Source organism: Fistularia commersonii, chromosome 15 (genome assembly GCF_037954325.1).
Source record: "Fistularia commersonii isolate RoL2024-O1a breed Wild chromosome 15, RoL_Fcom_v1.0, whole genome shotgun sequence".
NCBI lineage: Eukaryota > Metazoa > Chordata > Actinopteri > Syngnathiformes > Fistulariidae > Fistularia > Fistularia commersonii.
The window spans coordinates 14,375,896-14,396,286 of record NC_141298.1 but is presented as its reverse complement, the minus strand read 5'-3'; the positions used below and the strand labels follow the sequence as shown (position 1 = coordinate 14,396,286).

Here is a 20,391-nt window from a genome sequence, read left to right as displayed (position 1 = left end):
TTCTGTATTCAAATGGACTGCTGCCATTGTTAGATCATAAAAACAACCCCGCTGCTAATCTGACTTTTGACCTTTGAGTGTTAAAAGCTGGAAAATGGAAATTCTGAGGTGCTAAGAGAAGGGATGTGAGAGAGAGAGAGGTTCTTTATATTTTTATCGAAGGCTTATTCTTCTTTTCCAGCGGTGGGGCTGCGGCAAATCAGCCTGTCAGGGGGAATAATACAGCCGCATTCTTACTTGAGTCTAAAGAATAATGATGTCAATTACACACTTCTACCTGATATTTTAGCAAAAATACAGATACGGGTCTCTAGTAGAGCCGGCTCTTTACTGACAAATGGCCCGAATATCACGACGACGACCCGTAGCAGGCCGAAATTTGTTGTTTTGCCAGTGACGTGCAGCCAGGGGAGGCAGGAGAGGCTGTGCCTCACTTGGCAAACTTGTAAAGAAAAAATGTAAAATTTAAAAAAAAAAAAAAGGTAACATTGATCAGTGATTTGCACAAACAGGCATTTTTCAGTTAACTCCATTAGTTTTAGATTGTTTTTTTCATTCCAAATCACTGGATTTTCACATTTACTGTTCAAATACTGAGACGTGTAGTGAGGCTGTGGACTGATGAGCCTCGACTGTTGAGCCAAGATCGTATTGCTGTCTCTCTGTATGTCGCTATTAAACTTTTGCTATATGAACTACATTTCCAATGTACAGTGTTGTTTTGTCAGCAACTGTATATGGGTTATTAGTTTCTTGTCACTCTATTTAAATCATTGTTTAGTTCTGGTTGTGTATCTTTCACCCTCACTATTCCTTTATGTTGCCTATGGTCATCCCAGATGTTGTTGTTGGTGTTGGAGTCTGCTGTCTATTTACAGTGGGGCAAAAAAGTAAGACGAGAGAGGCCTGTAATTTATATTATAGGTACACTTCGACTATGAGAGACAGAACGCGAAAAAGAAAATCCAGAAAATCCAGAAAATCACATTGTCTGATTTTTAAAGAATTCATTTGCATCATCTTTTTAAGTGGGAAAACTTGCACAATTGGTGGCTGACTAAATACTTTTTTACCCCATTGTATCTACTGTCAATTTATTCATGGATTTTTTTTTTGTCTTGCTATCTCCTGTCTTCTGCCTTTCTATTCAAACTCATATAAATTTCCTTTTTTTGACATTATAACTGTTAAGCTGCTGTGACAAAGGAATTTCCTCTACGGGTATCAATAAAATTTGTTCTCCATCATAAAACGGCTGCGAAAAGCCACTAAGTGAGGCACGCAGCTCTCCTGCCTCATGGTAGGGGGCGCTGGTGATTCCAGGGAGTCTTCTTGCGACTCCGGCTTATTCGGTGAAAAAGCTACTCTGTAGGGTTCATATATTTGTAAATCCGATTGCGATGAAATCAGAACCTCACCGCACATAAGCGTGAGTCGCTTTGGATAAAAGCGTCTGCCAAATAACTGTAATGTAATATAATGTAAAACGCAACATCACTGCTGATTGTGCAGCATCTCTTGCATGTCTATGCTTGTGTGTGTGTACATGACTGTAAAAAGCGAGGGCTGATCTCACAGATGGATAGATGAAGAGAGATGGGGGAGAACCCAGGAGAGGTGAAAGACAGAATTTGACCTGAGAAAACCACATGCTCGTGAGTGTAAAGCTGTTTTGAGGAAAGCTTGATTTTCCGACTGCCGTCTACCTTTTGCACCCAGAGTGAAATGAAATAATAGGCAGACGGCCAGATGTTATGAGCGAGTAAAAAGGACAGCCAATTACAGCCTAATTAACAATGCGTCTTGAATGCAGTCAAAGTCCTGCAGGCTTCCCGGCCGGGGCGGCAGCCCCCCCGCTACCACCGTTCCCTGACTCCGTGCCAGGAGGGGAAACATGTAGCCACTGTAAATCTAAGGAAGTGATTCCATCAGCATTTCATTCAATGTCACGTTGCCACGGAGCAGAGGACTCCTCTTCAAACTTTAGTCTAGCCAAAAAGATGGGCTTGTTGATAGTGTGACGGGTGCCTTTCTAAAACCCAAGGTAATGGGGGTTGGAATGAAGTCGTCTCCATGGTAAAACTTCCCAACCTGCACATTAAGGCGAGCGCTGAGACAGCTTGGAGACAGTGGTGCTTAATCAGTCTGAGAGACTCTGGCCCTCTGCAATACTAATGAAGCTACTCACTCAAATTTTTATAGAAGACAACAAGCGCTAGGTTCTGATGATCCGTGTGACCTTACAAGGACGTCGGCGTTCACGGCTGCGGCGGAACTCCGTATTCAAAGATCGCTTATGTGCGTCAAACCTCCCGACAAAACGCCAGTCGTTGCGGTGAAAAGGACATGGCGCTGTCGGGTTTTAGATTATGTAGTGCGGCTGAAACCCTGTTCATTATTTTTAATCTGAAATGTTGATCTTGCATTGTGTCTTGTTCTTTCCCCCCCTGAGCTCGGTCTTCATCAGCCTCCTGTCTCTTTTCTCCTTCAACCCGACCGGGCGAGTCGGACGGCAACCCACTCACAACATGGTTCTGCTTGAGTTTTTTTTGGGTATTTTTTTATCCATTCCAAGGGACTTGTTCTTCAGCACGGTCACCAAATGCTTGCTCATGGTGCACAGTTAGAACTGATAATACTTTCAGGCTTTGCTGACTGGACTTGCTCCGTATGAAATCTGTCACTTCAGTGACTTTACTTTGGAGTTGCCTTCCTGAAACTGATTTGTCCCCACCCAGACAACATCAATTATACACACACAAACACACACACACACACACACAAATGCAGAGAAATATACACACAGCAGGTTAAAATGAGGAAAATAAATATATATATTATGTGTGTGTGTATATATATAGATATATGTATATCTATATATATACACAATATACACACACACACACATATGTATATGTGTATATATACACATACACGCAGAGTACATATACACGTATATATGTGTGTGTGTGTGTTTGTCAGTGTATATATATATATATATATATATATATACATATACATATATATACACACACACACGTATATGTATATCTGCACATATACACACACACATATATGTATATGTGTATATATACACACACACATATATATATATATATATGTACTGTCATATATATACGTGTGTGTGTGTGTGTGCTTGTGTGTGCGTATGTACTGCCTTCCATTGCCCTGTACTTGTACATGTGTAATGAAAGTTTGAGTCCAACCCAATACCTATACACAAAATCCAATACCTACACACAAATTTATATATATATGTATATATATATATATATATATATATATATATATATACACATATATATGTATAAAATGTATTTATTTTTCTTATTTTAACCTGCTGTGTGTATATTTCTCTGCATTTAACCCATCACAGATGAACCATGAGCAGTTGGCAGCCACTGAGCAGTGCCAGCGGTTTGGTTCGGGGTTCAGTGTCTTTGCAGGAATCCAACCAGGAATGTTTGGTGACCATTAATACATAATTCTTGCTTTGCATAACAATAGAAATGTATTTGAAAAGGTTTTTAGACAGTGAGGATTATTAATCCGACCCAATCCGCTGCACAAAAATAATCTCATATATTATATTATTATGTAGCATTGTGTCGCTCCATGCGTGAACCCCACCAGCAGGGAAATGTTTAAACACCATGTTCAACATTCAGAGAAAATATTGACTTGAGAAATTGCCATTGACTTGCCGGATGATGTAATATTGACCTTCTTTTATTTTTTGGCTGATAGAATGTTAGGAAGTTTAACTCTTTCACAATTATTTGGAACAGTTATGAGATTGCTGTGACACACTCAGCAGTCTGACAATGAAGTATTGGTTTTGTTGCCATAGAGAAGCACAACCTTGACATTATGGTTTGCAGTCTAATTGAGATCGAGGTCTGGTAATGTTTCATGCATTATATCTTAATACTGTTTTCGAAAAAATTATCTGAAAAGGAAAGAAGTGTATGTCAACTCAATTACGCATATGTTAAAAACAAAGTGTGACGTGCAATCACGAGTGTTCAAGACTCCACTGCAGATTCATTTATACATTTATTAAAGGTTCATGGCGACACTTTTAGAAAATAATATTTAATCAGGACTGCGATAGAATACATATAATCAACTGTTTGATCATTATGTTGTCACAATGACTGAAAATACTGCTACGAAATCAAAATGTGATCGGTCATAGAGTTCATTTCAATTGTCCAAAAAACACCCTGCTTTCAGCACTGCTGGACTTGCAGAATATTTTCAAAGTTAATACGTTTCTTTCTTTAAGTAAGTTCTTTAGATGTGCTTCTGTTTATATTATTATTTGTAGATATTGCCCTAATGGTTGAAATCACATCAGAGGTCGCGGGCGTATACAGGACTGTCTCAGAAAATTAGAATATTGTGATAAAGTTCTTTATCTTCTGTAATGCAATTCAAAAATAAAACTTACTTTTCATGATATTGTAATATTTTGAGATAGGATTTTTGAGTTTTCTCAAGTGGTAAGCCATAATCAGCAATATCAAAATAATAAAAGGCTTGCAAAATTTCAGTTGATTTGTAATGAATCCAGAATGTATGACATTTTTGTTTTTGTAATTGCATTATAGAAGATAAAGAACTTTATCACAATATACTAATTTTCTGAGGCAGTCCTGTAGTGGCTTTTGGTTTTCTGGTTCAGTCCGAAAATTTTCATCCGATCTGATGGCCTTATCGGATATTTCCCCGATATTTGCACCTCTATCATGGATAATTACCGTGGCTTAATGTAGATCGTAGGCTTCTTTATTTCTTCTATTTCTTATTTTATGGGACTGGATCATGAGGACAGTGTTAGCAGACTTCAATTTTGTCAACGCAGTGCATTCCTCTGTGATGAACCTCAGTTTGATCAGGGTTAAAAACCATTGATCACTGCAGTTCTTCCCTGGTGCCGGCAGTTAATATGAGTAATGTGATCTACTACTGAGAGTATGTCAGCCATCTTATTTGGAAATACACCCAGTGCCGCAGCAACTCCATCTCATTTCCTCACTCAGAGACTAACTATCACAGGAGGTTTTAAACCTTTTTTTTTTCTCATCACTTCAGGTCCCAAAAAATGTAGAAAACTAGCCAGGATAAACATGTTCACTGAATTTGTAGAAAACTAAGCGCATATGTACTGGAATAAGAAACTACAACAAGTTGTTGGATCAAGAGGAATATTAGGTGCTTACTCATTGGTAAAGATAAATAATTTAGTACCAGCCAACAGCTGAATAAACTGTGCGATTGGGTTGTTTTGATCCTTTAAGTTCAGGGCTGAATCAGAAAAGCCTAAATGTTCAATTCAAGACAGTTTAATGGCATCCCAGCCTACATCCAACAAAATGATAATTCAAATAAATGCTTCTCCCAGACTCATACATTGTTGAAATCATAATCTGGGACCACGGTAACCATGACGCAACTGCCAACATTTGTCGCGGTCCAAGTTTGGTCCCCTCGGGTCTGTGACAAACGCCACAGGTTAATAGATAGAGCGTACCTGCAGAGTCTGTCTTCTCTGATGAGACGGAGGATGCGTGCGGTGAAAGGTGTTCACATGCATGTAATTACGGAGCGGCGGGTCACAGGTCACTTAACATTCATCTATTGTATCTGCAAACCTCTGGGCATCACTTAGAGGAAATGAATGAAAAATAAAGTGCTTCAAGTGTCTGTGACACAGGGCCTTCCCACAATGACGACGGAAATAACTATGTTCATGGGAATTGTCTGTATCTCTGCATCTAATTTTATATAAGTAGTTCTTCAAACAGCTGTTCCAGAAACACTCGACTACTTTAAAAGCAGAGGGTCAGTAAACCCTTGAAGCTGAAACCTCATAGAATAGAAAGACTCGGTCCTTTGAATTCATTCAACTGCATTTTTCATGGAACAGGGGGCTGTCCAGATTCCTAACACCCTACATTCAGTCATGAAATTAATAATAAAAACAATAGTAGTAGTAATAATAATACAACCTTATTTTTGATTTACATTTTTTGTAAAATTGTCATATAGTTAACAGTTGTTGAGCAGTATGCTTTCCAAATAAATAGATCAAGACCAACACAAAGTACACAAATAATAATAATATACTATATATATATATATATATATATATATATATATATATATATATATATATATGAAATAGTAAAAATTGAAATAATGATAATAATAGTTATAGCAGGGCAGTAATCGTAATATTAATAATACGACAACTTTATTTTTTATTTAAATTTTTCGCAAAATAGTCATATAGTTAACAGTTGTTGAGCAGCATGCTTTCCAAATAAATAGATGAAGACTAACTCAAAGGACACAAATAATAATAGTAAATAATATATAAATAATAATATCATATTTAATAATAATGATAATACAAGTAATAGCAGGGCAGTAATTGTAATAATAACAAATGTAATAAGTACACAAATAATAATAGTATATTATATATATATATATATGATTTCTGCATACATTTCAATAATAATAATAAAAATAAATAATAGTAATAATAATAATCGTAATAAATAGTAATAATAATATTGGTAGTTACAGTAAATAGCAATAATAATGATGATAATAATGATTAATAACAACAATAAAAGCAATAATAATAATAACAATACAACTTCATTTACGTTTTTTGTAAAATAGCCATATAGTTAAGTTATTGAGCAGCATGCTTTCCAAATAAACTGATCAAGACAAAAGCAAAGGACACAAATAATGATAGTATATAATATATAAATAATATTTATATTATTATTATTATTATCATTAAATCTAATAATAATAATAAAAGTAATAGCAGGGAAGTAATTGTAATAATAATAATCATAATAATGATAATAATAATAACAATACAACTTTGTTTTTCATTTACTTAGTTTGTAAAATAGTCTCACAGTTAACATTTGTTGAGAAACATGCTTTCCAAATAAACTGAGCAAGACTAACACAAAGTACACAATTGTTCAAGATAATGTTGAAAATCTGCAATAATAGAGGCTACCCAAAGGGCCATCTTTTAACAGCTCGGTCCGGCGCTCCAATACTGTCTCTCAATAGCATTTTTCCCTGGACCCTCCCTGCCTAGAGAAACCCACACCCTGAAAATCCACATCCCCACTTTGTAGCCGAGGCTTCCTTCATGCTCAGGCTAACATCTGTGATGTCGCGGGACTAATTGAGCCCCAGAGGACATGATGGAACTATTTTCACATGCTGCGCAGTAAATGGACTTGGACATATTAAATCGCTGGAGTGCCCATTTGACATGTGTGGCTGCAGCTGCTTCTTGGTTAAACGGGGCGGGACATTTGGTCAGCCTTTCGACAAAGTTTTCATTACATCCGTATGTAATCTTTTCACCGCTTGACACTCACATCATAGTTCGGAGAACTTGTCGGTGTAATCGTCTTAATGTCATGAAGCTGCTCTCTGCGGCTCGATATCAGAGAGAATTGGCAGATTCTAAAGGATTTAATATGTCCTGACCGATCATGATATAGGAGTTCTCCCATTTGCGACCCCGACGTAATGTTTAGTAATAACAAGTAATGAATCTGATGCAAAATCTGCAATGTCAGGTGATGCTGAGAGAACGGCAGCTTGACGATGCCTGGCGAGACGTGACGATGACATTAATTTCACAGTCACACTCATTACCTAATCGCTTGAGCCCCGCGGCGATCGATCGATCTGTTTTTTTTTTTTTTAGTCAAGATCCCGCCGTCTCATGGAACGAAGCTGAAAAGAATCGGCCGATCTATTCAGGTTTGACGGGAACGAGTCGGGTCACAGATTTCTTTCTTTGATTCTGACAATAACAATACTTTATTCTACAATACTTATTCATCCTGCTTATTTTTGTTTATTTTGGTCATTGCCATTGTCACGGTTTATATTCCTATCCTCGTTGTTGTTGTTTTGCTCGTTCTTTTTCACCCTTGCGGTTTGTTTTTTTTCAATTCTTTTGTCCATTCTCATCCTTGATGATGTTGTTGTTGTTCTCTCCGCCGTCTATTTATTTTCTGTATGTCTTTTGCCATCTTCTAATTGTCTTTTAATTGTCTCTCTATTTATGTTTGTATTCATATTTATCAATACTATGATTGTTATGCTGCTGTGACAAAAGAATTCCCCCTATGGGGATCAATAAAGTTTATCTTATCATGTGCATAAACCCTTAACATGTAATTAATTGATTGTTCTGCGCTAGATATAGACTACTCAGTTTATCTTATCTTACTATTTGACTTGTTATATGGGAAGAATTATTGAGAATGCACTGTAAGTAGTTGGATTACACGGGTGGATGCTTTTAGGAGTCAACAGTATCATTTGTGGAGTGATATCTTATTTATTTCTTGTTTTAGGATTTCCTAGACAAGGAATTCAAACTTATTTCAAACCCCTAATCAAACCCTTATTCACCATTTTTTTGCACACAATTTTTCTTTGCAACAGATTAACTACCTTTTTCAAAATCTTCTTATCATGGCAACTGGACTTGAATTTCTTGACTTGAAGACATTTTTCCCCTCATCCCAGAGGCTTCTTCAGTTCGGATGAGAGGTGAAACGTCTTCAAGTGAAGAAATCCAACTTCCGGTTGCCACGACAAGAAGATTTCGACAAGATTTCGCCCCGAACCGGACGGCTGAGAGCCTCCGCGGACTTGTACTACCCCTCCGCTAATAAGTCTGCATTGTCGCATGGCGACAAAAATCCGGGAAATGAACCCTTAAAGGCCTGTAAAATATTAATTCAGGTCAAGAGTGATTAATTTGAAGCATTACCTGCCTGTCAGTTTGGTACAAATGCAGGCTTCTGAAGAAAAGAAATGTATTTTTTGAACGTTGAATGAATAAAAAGGGTCAGCACACATCCACGCCGGGGCGCAGCCTTCAGCAACAGTCAAGCTCCATCTCCTGATTCGAGAGGCAACAACAGCACTCTGCGAGTACTAATGGCAGTATCTGTTTAATGGATTTCCATTTCCCTTTTTCTCTTTTCAAGAGTTGACCTCTTTAAAATGCTGCCCCGTTCTTTCCAAGATGTCCTCCTATGGCAACGATACGAACCGTTCAACGCACACTATATCCGGCTTGCTCTTCGTCGCTCTTATATCTGTCCTCGCTTCTTCATCCCACCCCAAAAAAAAAAATCCAACTTTTTTCAAGGGGGGAGAGTGCTCAAAATTGACCTCTCAGAGTAAATGAATTTTTGGATCCCATATGGTTTCTGAGTGCGGCGGCAAGCGCGGTGATGGCTGGATGGGCCTTTGGAGTCATTGCAGTGCATTATGTTCAATCTCGGTCTGATGGCGACTCTACTTGTGGCCGCGCCATCGAGCAGAGAAGGTCGGCTACACGTTGCAGGGTATTCGGACTTGGTGTGTTTCCTCCGTGTGCAAAAAACAGGAAGGAATTTTGGACAGAGGCAAAAATTAAAAAAAGCCACCGCAATGGAATGCGTTCACTTGAGATATTTCGTATTTAATTCATGTCCCGAGCATTTTTCTCTCATCTTTAATGCACTCTTTTAACGGTTACATGGCTATGTCTGCTTCACTGCCGGTATTAGGGTTTGTTATGCATGTCTCTCTTATTCCCCAAAAGTCTGACCCCAAAAGTCCGACCATCTCCCTGCAGCAGTTAGCTCGGTGCTTTGCCATTCGGTCATTAAAAGTCAACAGCGAAAGATTAACATCTATTATAAAACAGAGTGGCGGCCAGGGTAAGAAAAAAAAAAAAAAAAACAGTGAGCAAAGCGGTACTGGTCTTTTTGCCTCCAGCATCGCTGCACTTCAAGGTCTTAAGCACAGTATTAGACACTTTTACACTGTCCACCTCTTTTTCTGTAACCGTAACCTGTGAAGCATGGCGGCCACCCACCCAAAGTTTGGTTACTGCAGGTTTTTTTTTTTTTTTCCAATCAAAAAGAAAGGTTTTCTTTTCTGCGGATACCCACAGCTAGAAGGAGTTTTGGTTCCCAGAGCAGCGAGTACAGTCCGGGAGTGCTCTAATTGCGATGGGACGACCCCTGTTATGATTTTCTGCCATATAAATAAAATTAACTTGACTTTTATGCAGTTCTAGGGTTGCACCAAAGGTAAATCTGTGGTCTGTGCCAAGATTTCAAAAGGTTTTTGAGGGTTTTATCGGCCTCTTGCATCATCCTTCAGGATAACCGACAGCCTTGTTCCCCTCTGCCCGATAATACGTGGTACGAGACAACTGGACAACTGGATCGTTGTCCGTCCACAAAGGGGATGTCAAAATGAGAAATAAAATCTCTACGATCGCCAGACAACCAGACAGCTTCTCTGACCCAATTAAAGAGAGTGAAAAGTGCCGTTTTATGAACTGTGAAATGAATATTCATGCATATGCTAAGATGAATAGTTTTCCATGCGGTCGATAATTTAGTCTAAGTATAGCTTCTTAATCCAAACCCATGTCCTTCTCCGCCGGTTTTTGGACTGTAAATCTGGGAGCTGGTCTTTGATTAGCAAGTTTTCCATTGCTGTAATGAAAAGTGCCTTACCCCTTAATATCTCCCGACTATAATTCAAACCAGCATTTGCAGAGCCAAGGCAAACTCTATTACGAGCCAATAAAAATATGATGTAAAAGGTTTAAAAAGCTCAGCTAATGCAAGGTACCAGCGGCCCGACAAATCAGGTTTAGGAAGCATGTAACTTGTTTTACCTTTTTTTTAAGAAAAAAAAAAAAACATACTGAGCTGGGAGCTCAATGTTTTACTGCATATTGTGTTAACGTCTAGTTTGAAAACAAGTTAGACCCCGACTCTTTAGTTGTTGTGGGCCGTTTACGGCTACAACGTCTTAGTACGGATGCAGAAATATGTCCACGCCTACAAAGACTGACTAATCGATTGATTTCCTCAGTGTTTGCACGCCAGAGGCCATTTTTTCCTGAAGTGAAAACAGGAAAACGGCAACGGAAGGTTCTGCACATCTAGACCGATCTAGACCCGAAACACAATCCGTGTAGAAAAACACGGCAGTCCGATCAAACTAATAATGTACCGTTTTATGACTAAACCCGACATCGTGTCATATGTATATAGCGTATATCATGTCTCTGCCAATGACAATATTTTTCTTCTTATGAGCAATTGGTAATTGGCATCGAAAATACTTCCCAACAATCCACTTTCACATGTTACGTGTCAGATGATAAGCCAAAGAAGACATGGGTCCAGATATGCGGCACAAGAGGGGCAACAAAACATGGAAAATGATTAATTAAAATCGAAATGTAGCACGATAAGGCAACAACAACAACAACCCTTCAAATAACCAGGTAGCTGTGCTTTGGTATCGGCTCATCTGGGAAAGCCTTGGTTACTCTGCGTTGCCGGTCTTTCCTGAAAAGCGCGGCGAGAGCGGATGTCTATGAAGCCTCGTCCGACACAACTAAGGTTGGAATATTAATGCTCTTTAGATGTGGATTTGATTGTCAAATACTCATTCCGCTTACAAAAGGCAAGTTTAGTGGTTATTATACGCCTTGAATACCGCGGTGGTTTAAAATCCAATCTTGGCTTATCTTTCGTCCTCATGAGGCAATCAAAGCCTCTGACTGAGTGGATAAGAAGATTGGAGGGGAATTATAAACAAATGACTGCTGCCCCAACCTCCATGAAATGGTTATTTATGATTTACAAATATTACCCTCTTTGATTGATAGCGAAGTAATTGCTGCCAAAAAAAAAAAAAAAAAGGTATGTATTTTTTACAAGCCAATATATCCACGGCAAGAGCCCGGGATTGATAAGCAATGCAGCGGTTTGAATCAATAATGTCTTTCCCAAGTCACTTTCCAATCTGTAGTGCTTGATTTGGCCGGTGAGGAGGGGCAACAAAGACAAACCATAATTCTTACCTCCCTGCTGCCTTTACAATTACACAGGCTGTATTAAAGCAATTTTTCATTCAAAGTCCCAAGGCTGGGAGGAAATAGGCTGCGCGCAGGCTCTGCGGTCCTGTATAGGCTCGTCCCTCTTGATCAGCTTCTTGTGTACTCACATTAAGGACTGAGTCAGAGGCCCTCCTCCCAGCAACCCACCAGGAAATTAGACCCGGAGAGAGCCGGGCGTGAGAACGGAGAGGGGTAAACAATTTAATGCATTGTACATTATGTACAAGTTTATTACCACTGATTTATCTCTTAATTATTTTATTCATTACTAAACTGATTAAATGGAAACCGTGTTCACAAATAATCATCTCGGACAAAAGGTGATCTATAGGTCAAAGATGAAAGTGTTTCTATTTTCCCCCCGATAGAAGACACGAAAACACGTATCATGCAATATCGTCACCCTCTTACAATAATCGCAGAGTCATTTTTTTCTGATTTTTCAGGAAACACAAGAAATTGAACCATTTGACACACTTTTGACATAGGCAATTTCTACTAAAGGGGTAGAATGGCACAATCTGTTTAACTGAGGATGTAGGCAATTTTGCCAGAGGTGGTCAGCATCATGAGGAGATGATTAGGGAAAAAAAAAAATTTTTGTAAAAAAAATGACTCAGGCGATTCATTTAATTGGGTGACGATATGGGTATGTCGTGCTCGCCCTGCGTTCCTCAGCCTGTAAGCCACCACGTAAAGATAACGGTAAAATTTTTTCTGGATCCATCAAGCAGGCCACCTCTGATCTTAGATACATGCTCAAACCACGGGTGATGTTAAACACCTTTAAAAGGCATTATTTGCCAGGGTCCCGAGGTCACAGAGGAAAAGTGTGTACCAAAACTTTGTTTTAATACTCAGCAAACCCCAACATGTCACATTTTCACTTCAGTTCCAAAGTCTGTTAAACAATCTGTTTTTCCCCGAACGGAGGGCCGTCTGAAGTGAAGTTCCTCTTTTGACACCAATTAAAAAGAATTAAAATGAGATCCAAATTGATTTGTTGAAATAGACAGAAAAATAGACCGGCTGCAAAGTTTTCACCGAACACCGGTATGACAAACACGAGGAGGAGAGAAGCCTCTGAGCCACGGGCTTGTCTGAGAACCTATGGAACAAAATATGCCTTCAACTTAGCAAGAGGTTCTGGAATAGTAATTCTAGTTTTGCCAGCAAAATATTCTTAAAGTACACAATATCCGCATAATTACGTTTAGCATTGATGTGAGACCCCCGGTTGCATTTTGCGCCATTTTGCAATGGTGCATTCCTGCTTTACGTTTATTTTACACAAAGTCATTCTACCGATATCGTGCATCGTATTCACATCAACGTCTCCCGTGTTGATATTAACAGCCTATTTCGTTCCGGGGTTTACCCTCGGTCAAGGCTCGCGAAAAACTACTAACTAGTATTTCGTTATACTGGTGACGCTAATATCAGCAGCTGAGGCAAGAACAAGGACATTCGCTTTAGTTTCCAATGGGCGAAGCGTATCGTGCTTGATTTGACAAAACTGCAAAGCGGATTCTCATCTGTGACTGCGAACAGACGTTTAAGCTGAAATAAAGACTGATTAGTGATACCCTTTTAATCAGCGGGCGAGGAAGACCCAAATTAATTCCTACCAAGTTTCCACGTGAGAACCATAGATTCGATGAGTAGTAACAGGAGGGAGAGATTCTAACGTTGCAGGTAGAGTCCGTGCTTGTTTTGGGGAATTTGCCGATCAATACTTGCTATTTATTATGAATTTACTTGAAAATTGTTCCAATTCTTTCTGTATCACCTGACTGAATGAGAGCCTGTGATTGGTTAATTTTGCTTGGGCCAAGGTTTTCAGATCAGAAGATACATGAGTGCATTTCATGCTAGCAATGGCTGATATAGTAAAATATCGATATTATAAAAAAAGAATAAAAAAAAGATTCTTATGGAGAAAACATGCACAGCTTGCGTTGCTAAAATGTGACCATGAGGCTAACCTTGGAAGATAACACAACAATATAAAAGCACCCTATTCATTCTGGAGACTGGTATTTTGCACCTATATTACATTAAATATATTTTTCGGCATAAAGCTTTGCTAATGATTATGTTTAATCAATCAAAAATTGCAATCGGAGAAGGTACAGATTGGTAAAATAGCACGTACAATACGATTGTATTTTGTTGCAATTCAGAAAATGGTTGGCTCTTCATCACAAGACCATTATAGGAACGACACAAAAGTTCATTGACAGAGAAGGCGAAACAGCAGATTGTAAGGAAAAAAACAAAACAAAACACCACAACAAGCACATGGGAATAGATGACAAGCAAATGGGTGACAAACACACATGGGGATTCTTTAACAAAGTGCAGGTAGGATTAAAGAAAAGTGCAGTAACTACGAAAAGGAGAGAAAGACTGTTTCTTCAGGCAACGGACTGAAAACAATACCACAATAGAGTCCATGCACTACCAACGGGACATCAATCTTCTGGGTACAAGGACCCAATAAAATAAGGAAGGAGTTTGAGTAATAACAAGGAGACATGGAGGGGGGGAGGGTGGGGGCTGCTCCCCCTAGAGGTGAAATCAAAAGAAAATAAAACCAAACTTGCCATGTAGTTTGCTGAGGTCACACCTGGGTATGCAAGATCAAAACGGGTAACCAGTGCAGGCTGCAGGTAAAGAACGAAAGACAACATCACCAGCCAGTATGTTTAAAAAGAGAGAGTGAAAGAGAAAGAGAGAGAGAGAGAGAGGATCCGAATATATCAGGGTAAAACAGGCATTTGTAATAGATTACCCAGTCATGTTTTGAGTGGGAGTGGGGGTGGGTGGGTGTGTGATTAAAGCAGTTAAGATTGGATGAGGATGAGGGGGGTGGATCACTTCGGCGCCCTGCATTCTTTCTTTCACTTTGGATGAGCCCACAGCGGGGGGACGCTGCCATCTCAGATAGACTGTAAACATTATCAAAGTCATTAACCATCCAGTCTGCACTATACAGATACACGCCATTTTTTAACCGCGAAAAAACAAGTGTGATTTCTGATAGTGAACAGATTTATCCGTGTTCTCAACCCCCTCGATAAACAGAGCAAATGTTGGCTGAAGCACCCCGACTTGTCAAAGCTCCAACGCCAACATCCACCAGCATGTCATATCGCTCAAAAATTTGCAAAGGCACCATCCGCACCTGTCTATCCACACACACACACACACACACACACACACACATTCTGTGAATCCTGGCCTGAGAGCAAGTCAGCATCGGGAGTGCTCAGGCTCATCGATGGTGGAGCGCAGTGCAGAGTTGGAGTAGGTGGAATGGATTATTAGCCAGAGGATTTGGGTCTGGTCCTGATATGGACAATTAAATCAGCTCCTCTCGTTTCCTTTAAGAGCAAAAAAATGTGCCTGGCTGAGAGCGATTTGGCTGGCAGATTATCATTGGATAATTATTAAGCTCTACACGGACCACAATGAATGGATACTTTATATCCGTGTCATGGATTTGATGTGGTCTGCGCCCCGATGAATTTAGTTATTTCCATTCAATTATAATGTGTTGCAGCCGGCCTAATTCAACATGTGCTCCCCCTACAAGGTACAAGCTGTTCACGGTGAAGTGGCAAGTCACTGTTTCAAGCAGCATTCACATATATATATATATATATATATATGTAGACACATACATAGATACAAAATATAACAATTATAAATGTATATATATATTAATATACATATATATCCATGGATGGATGGATCGTTGGATATATATATGTATACATAAATATATTTGTCATATTTTGTGTGTGTATGTGTGTACATATATACATGTATATACACATATACATATATACATATAGACACACATGAGGGCACACACCCACACAGATATATACATATATATATATGTATATATACACATACGTACATACATACAAAATATAACAATTATATATATGTATATATAAACCTACAAAATTTTAAGTATATATATATATATATACACATGCAAAGTATAAAAAAATATATATATATATCCATGGATGGATGGGTCGTTGGATATACATATAAATAAATATATTTGTTATATATTGTGTGTTTATGTGTGCACATAGATATATACACACACATACATATATTGGTCATTTTTTGTGTGTGCATGTGTGTACATATATACATGTATGCAATATATAGAAATATACAATCACACACATGCAAACACACACACACATATATATATATATATATATATATATACACAGACACAAAATATTATAAATATTTTTATATATGTATATATATCCATGGATGGATGGTTTGATATATACAGTATGTAGAGAGAGAGAGAGAGAGAGAGATAGATATACTTGTTATTTTTTGTGTGTTTGTGTGCATATTTACACACATATATACATATACATATACATACACACACACACACACACATACATACATACATGTGTACATACACAGTGACTGATACTGTGTCTCAGAGGAATCCAAATCCAGTGAGCAGCAGCTGGGTCCTTTTTGTGTGGATTTTGCAGGAATCGAAGTCAAATTTAGACTTTGAAATACCTATAATGAATCTATATTTATATCAGGAAACGAGAGGTAACAATAACACTGTGGTAGCACTAAGATAACCTTCATCACAGCAAAAGCTGTAACTGCCGCAAGCTATTTTACACACTTGCCTGAGCTTACATTGCATTTGATTGATAGTTCACCAAATATTTATTTAAGTGTGATGGAATGAAGCCCGTCCGTCCGTCCATCCATCCATCCATCCATCCATCCATCCATCCATCCATCCATCCATCCATCCATACATCCATCATTTGCATAGGCCTCATATGTGGCCCACCCCCCGAAATAGCAGAGCGCTAGCCAAGCCCTGTGTTGGACCGGAAATATTGCCCTCTCTGCCGCCACATGGTGAGTTGAGTCACAGTAGCAATCGCCAAAATAGCTCACAGACAAAATGAAGATTGCAAACAAAGATTTCATTACTGCCTCCAGTTAGCGCTGTGTGACAGAGAGTCAGCTGTCACGGTCGGTCCGATGACCTCACAACGCCAACAGATATTGACATGGAGAGGAAGTGGATGCGACAAAGCTACGGCTTCCAAAGGCCCTGTCAACATTTCAGAGGAGCAGCGGGTTCCCGAAGTGGGACCGGGGACCCCTAAGGTGTTGCTGCACATTTTGGCCCCGAGTGAATCGTGAGATGATTTTCCAACATCAAACAAAAATGATCCAAAAAAAAAAAATAGCTAATAGCATCATTCATGAAGCGTAGAATAAGGCTCTCCAATTTTATTCACCAATGCTCTCCGAAACTTCGGTGCCCGGTTCCATGCACTGATAACGGCGACGTCTCAGTCTTGACAGGCTGTCCACGTTTCTTCCACTCATGAGTGGAATTTGTATTTGCACGTCTTCAAGAAGCTCATAAAAAAATAGCTAAAAAAGCAAGAGACTTCCCATGAGATGGTTCAACGTCTCAATATATTCAAAATCTCTGGGTGATTATCAGCATCACGTACGTTTCTGCATTTTAAGTGATACGAAAAAGAAATGACTACGTGTGCTAAATTGCGTTCAATCCAGATCAATGATATTTGTTCAGAACGCTAGACTTTGAGTCTTTTTTAAATCTGTCTGTTGGTGTTATTGTTTATATTCCTCTTAAATAAGATGAGTCACTAAGTTTTCAGAAACTTTGGTTTTAAACTTTTCACTGATGGTGTCGACAGTGTCCTCTTGGAGTGTCCTCCTTTTTTTTTTTGCAGACGCCGCTAACTTACACTTTGGCCGCTCGATAACTTCTTCACTTTGGGCCCATTCAGCAGGGTGACTGTCTGATCGGAGATGAAGTGGTCGTTCCGACGTGATGAATCCGAGACTGACGTGGACGGAGACGAAGAGCGCGAGGCCGCCACGCCGTTCGTTTGTGCGGCGCCATTGTCCTGTCTGAGGCCGTAAATGACTGTCTCGGGATGAGTTACGTGGCAGAAGGATTGACTCCTCTCCCGTTATGGTCGATGAAGTTTAAAACCTTCCGATGCCACTAACCGGCTGATTGATCAGCGCATGTTTATTTATTAGCGGGATATAAACATTTAATGAGAACAATGGATTACAACATATAGAACTTTTTATGAGCTGATATAAGCAAATTCTACAGTGTTCTACATTAGTCAACATTTACGTTTTCACCTCTCAAGACAGATTTTTCTCTTATTTAATCCACCGTATATCTTTATGCAGCAGCCACTAGAGCTTCTTTCCTATATTAATACGGGAGTCATTTGCTCAAAGTGGGATTTTCGTCACTGATTTTTGCAACAGTGCCATTTTCCAAGTCCAGGAAAGGATCAGGAGCGAATCCATCGGAGGGACGGCCCGTGTTGTGAGGACGGTCACGTACGCGGGACGGATAGTGAATATATTGTATAGAAGGATGCCGATGCTGAAACTGCCAGGCGGGAGGTCTAGAGGAAAACCGGCGAGGAGGTTTATGGATGGAATCAAAGAGGACATAAAGTTGGTCGGGGCGAGAGAAGAGAATGCGGAGGAGACGGCGATGTGGAAGCAGATGAGTGTCTGTGGCGACCCCTGAAGGCAGCAGCCTGGAGCGAGAGAAGAAATCCCTTTCTTCCAATAAATGAATAACACAGCACTACTTTTTATATCCATTACCAGGTTGTCACTATAACTTGATTTCTCATATTAGTCATCGGAATCCGAGTGACAAATGAGGACATCGTCACTGCACGTGAGACGGTGTGATAAAAAGAAACGGTACGACCGCGAGGGGTGATTGGATTTACAGAGAAGAACATCTTTGGAGGAATTAGAAGTCACCATAAAGGGACTGTCGTTAAATAAATGTGATAGATTCAGCCGGTATAGATCTCTGTTCATTTTAACAAGCGGTTTTGACAAAGATCTCAATATTCTGCCTGAAACCGGCAGCTGTTTCGTCTGAGCTTCTCTTCATTTCCAACACTGCCCTCTGCAGTCCGAGTCCAAACAGCTCAGTCTGGTGCGGAGGATGCATGTCTTATTTTACAGGAAAATTAATTGAATTATCTCAAGTAGCCCGGGACCCCGTCGGGTCGCGGGGAAATTAGTTCCGGGAAACACGCAGCCGCTTTGGATGTAGAGGCAGAACGGGTAGAAGAATAAAATGGCCTGGTTATTATCAACTGTTCTTCAAATAGCAGAGTCTTCACAGCTTCACAGAACAGCGGTTCTTCTTTATATCCATTGATAAATAATGTTATCAACACTACAAGTCATCGATGTTTTCATATGGAGAAGTGTTATTTACGCTCACTTTTAAGGCAAGTTTGCGGTTTAAGATGGCTTGATGTCAGAAAAGCCATCACAGGGCCACATATAGAAATATACAACCGGTCACGGTCATTTTTAAACAATAGGAGGAACCGGGGGACCCATGAAGACACGGGGGGGCCGACATGCAAACCCCACGATGAAAGGCTCCGTGTCCAAACCAGGGACCCTCTTAATGTCAGGCGGATGAACTGACCGCTCCCCCGCATTGAGGACGATACTCCTCACTCTAAATTATGGCCCAAATTAGAAGTATAGCTCTTCATCCTCCTCTTTTCTCTACTTGCTGAAGCTCAATTTGATTGAATTTGATCAGTTTGGGATTCAACTTTTCTTCCAAGTCATTGAAGCCTGTTGGATTTTTAATCTGGAATAAAAATAGCCACTACTTCCAAAAGAAAATGGTGTTTGGGGTTAAAATATCATCTTTGAAAAACTCAACGGCAACATCTTTTTTTGGGACATCTTGGCCCACTTATTCAAGACAGCGGCGTATTTATTGTTAGTGGTCTCATGATGGAACTATTTTCTGTCAACAAGAAAGATTCTGCATGAGACTGCTGATAACAGAAGATTATTTTGGATTGGAGGCTGTGATTTCTGGAAAGAGGCACTGCTGTTGAGTTTTGTCGTTTTTTTTCCCACTTGCAGGATCCTCAGCATCCTAAGAAAACCCATCTAGATGTATGAATCAGACCACAGCGGAAGGGATGTTCACCCTTGACTTTGAAATATAACCGAGATCTGAGTCCGGCCGGTATCTAAACCCATCTGTGGCCGTCGAAGGTCGGCCATGGACAAACAAACAAACATGATACGATTTCACAACAAATCGCGGCGTCTTCGTAGGTGCGTGCACGGTGGCTAGTTCGGGCTCTTGCCTCATCTCCACTTAAAAACGCTAGCTTGCTAACCACATACTCGAACTGTGCGATGCACTACCCCGTTTTCCTAACACACCCTGTTTTCCTGACAAAAGCCTCTCCCCTGCTGGTGGTGTTGTTTGCAAAAAAAAA

General features: G+C 39.6%; 1 protein-coding gene across 29 annotated transcripts in view; it reads right to left on the bottom strand.

Annotated features, from left to right (window-relative positions):
• dlg2 (discs, large homolog 2 (Drosophila)) overlaps positions 1 to 20,391 on the bottom strand; it is a 194,387-nt gene that overhangs the window by 82,106 nt on the left and 91,890 nt on the right. For 22 of the 29 annotated variants that reach the window (XM_086160682.1, XM_086160681.1, XM_086160687.1 and 19 more), the window contains one exon: positions 14,620 to 14,679. The exons of the other annotated variants lie outside the window; for them this stretch is intronic. In XM_086160682.1, the coding sequence (XP_086016808.1) occupies positions 14,620 to 14,679 (60 nt within the window). The remainder of the gene's footprint in view (positions 1 to 14,619; positions 14,680 to 20,391) is intronic. 29 annotated transcript variants of the gene reach the window in all.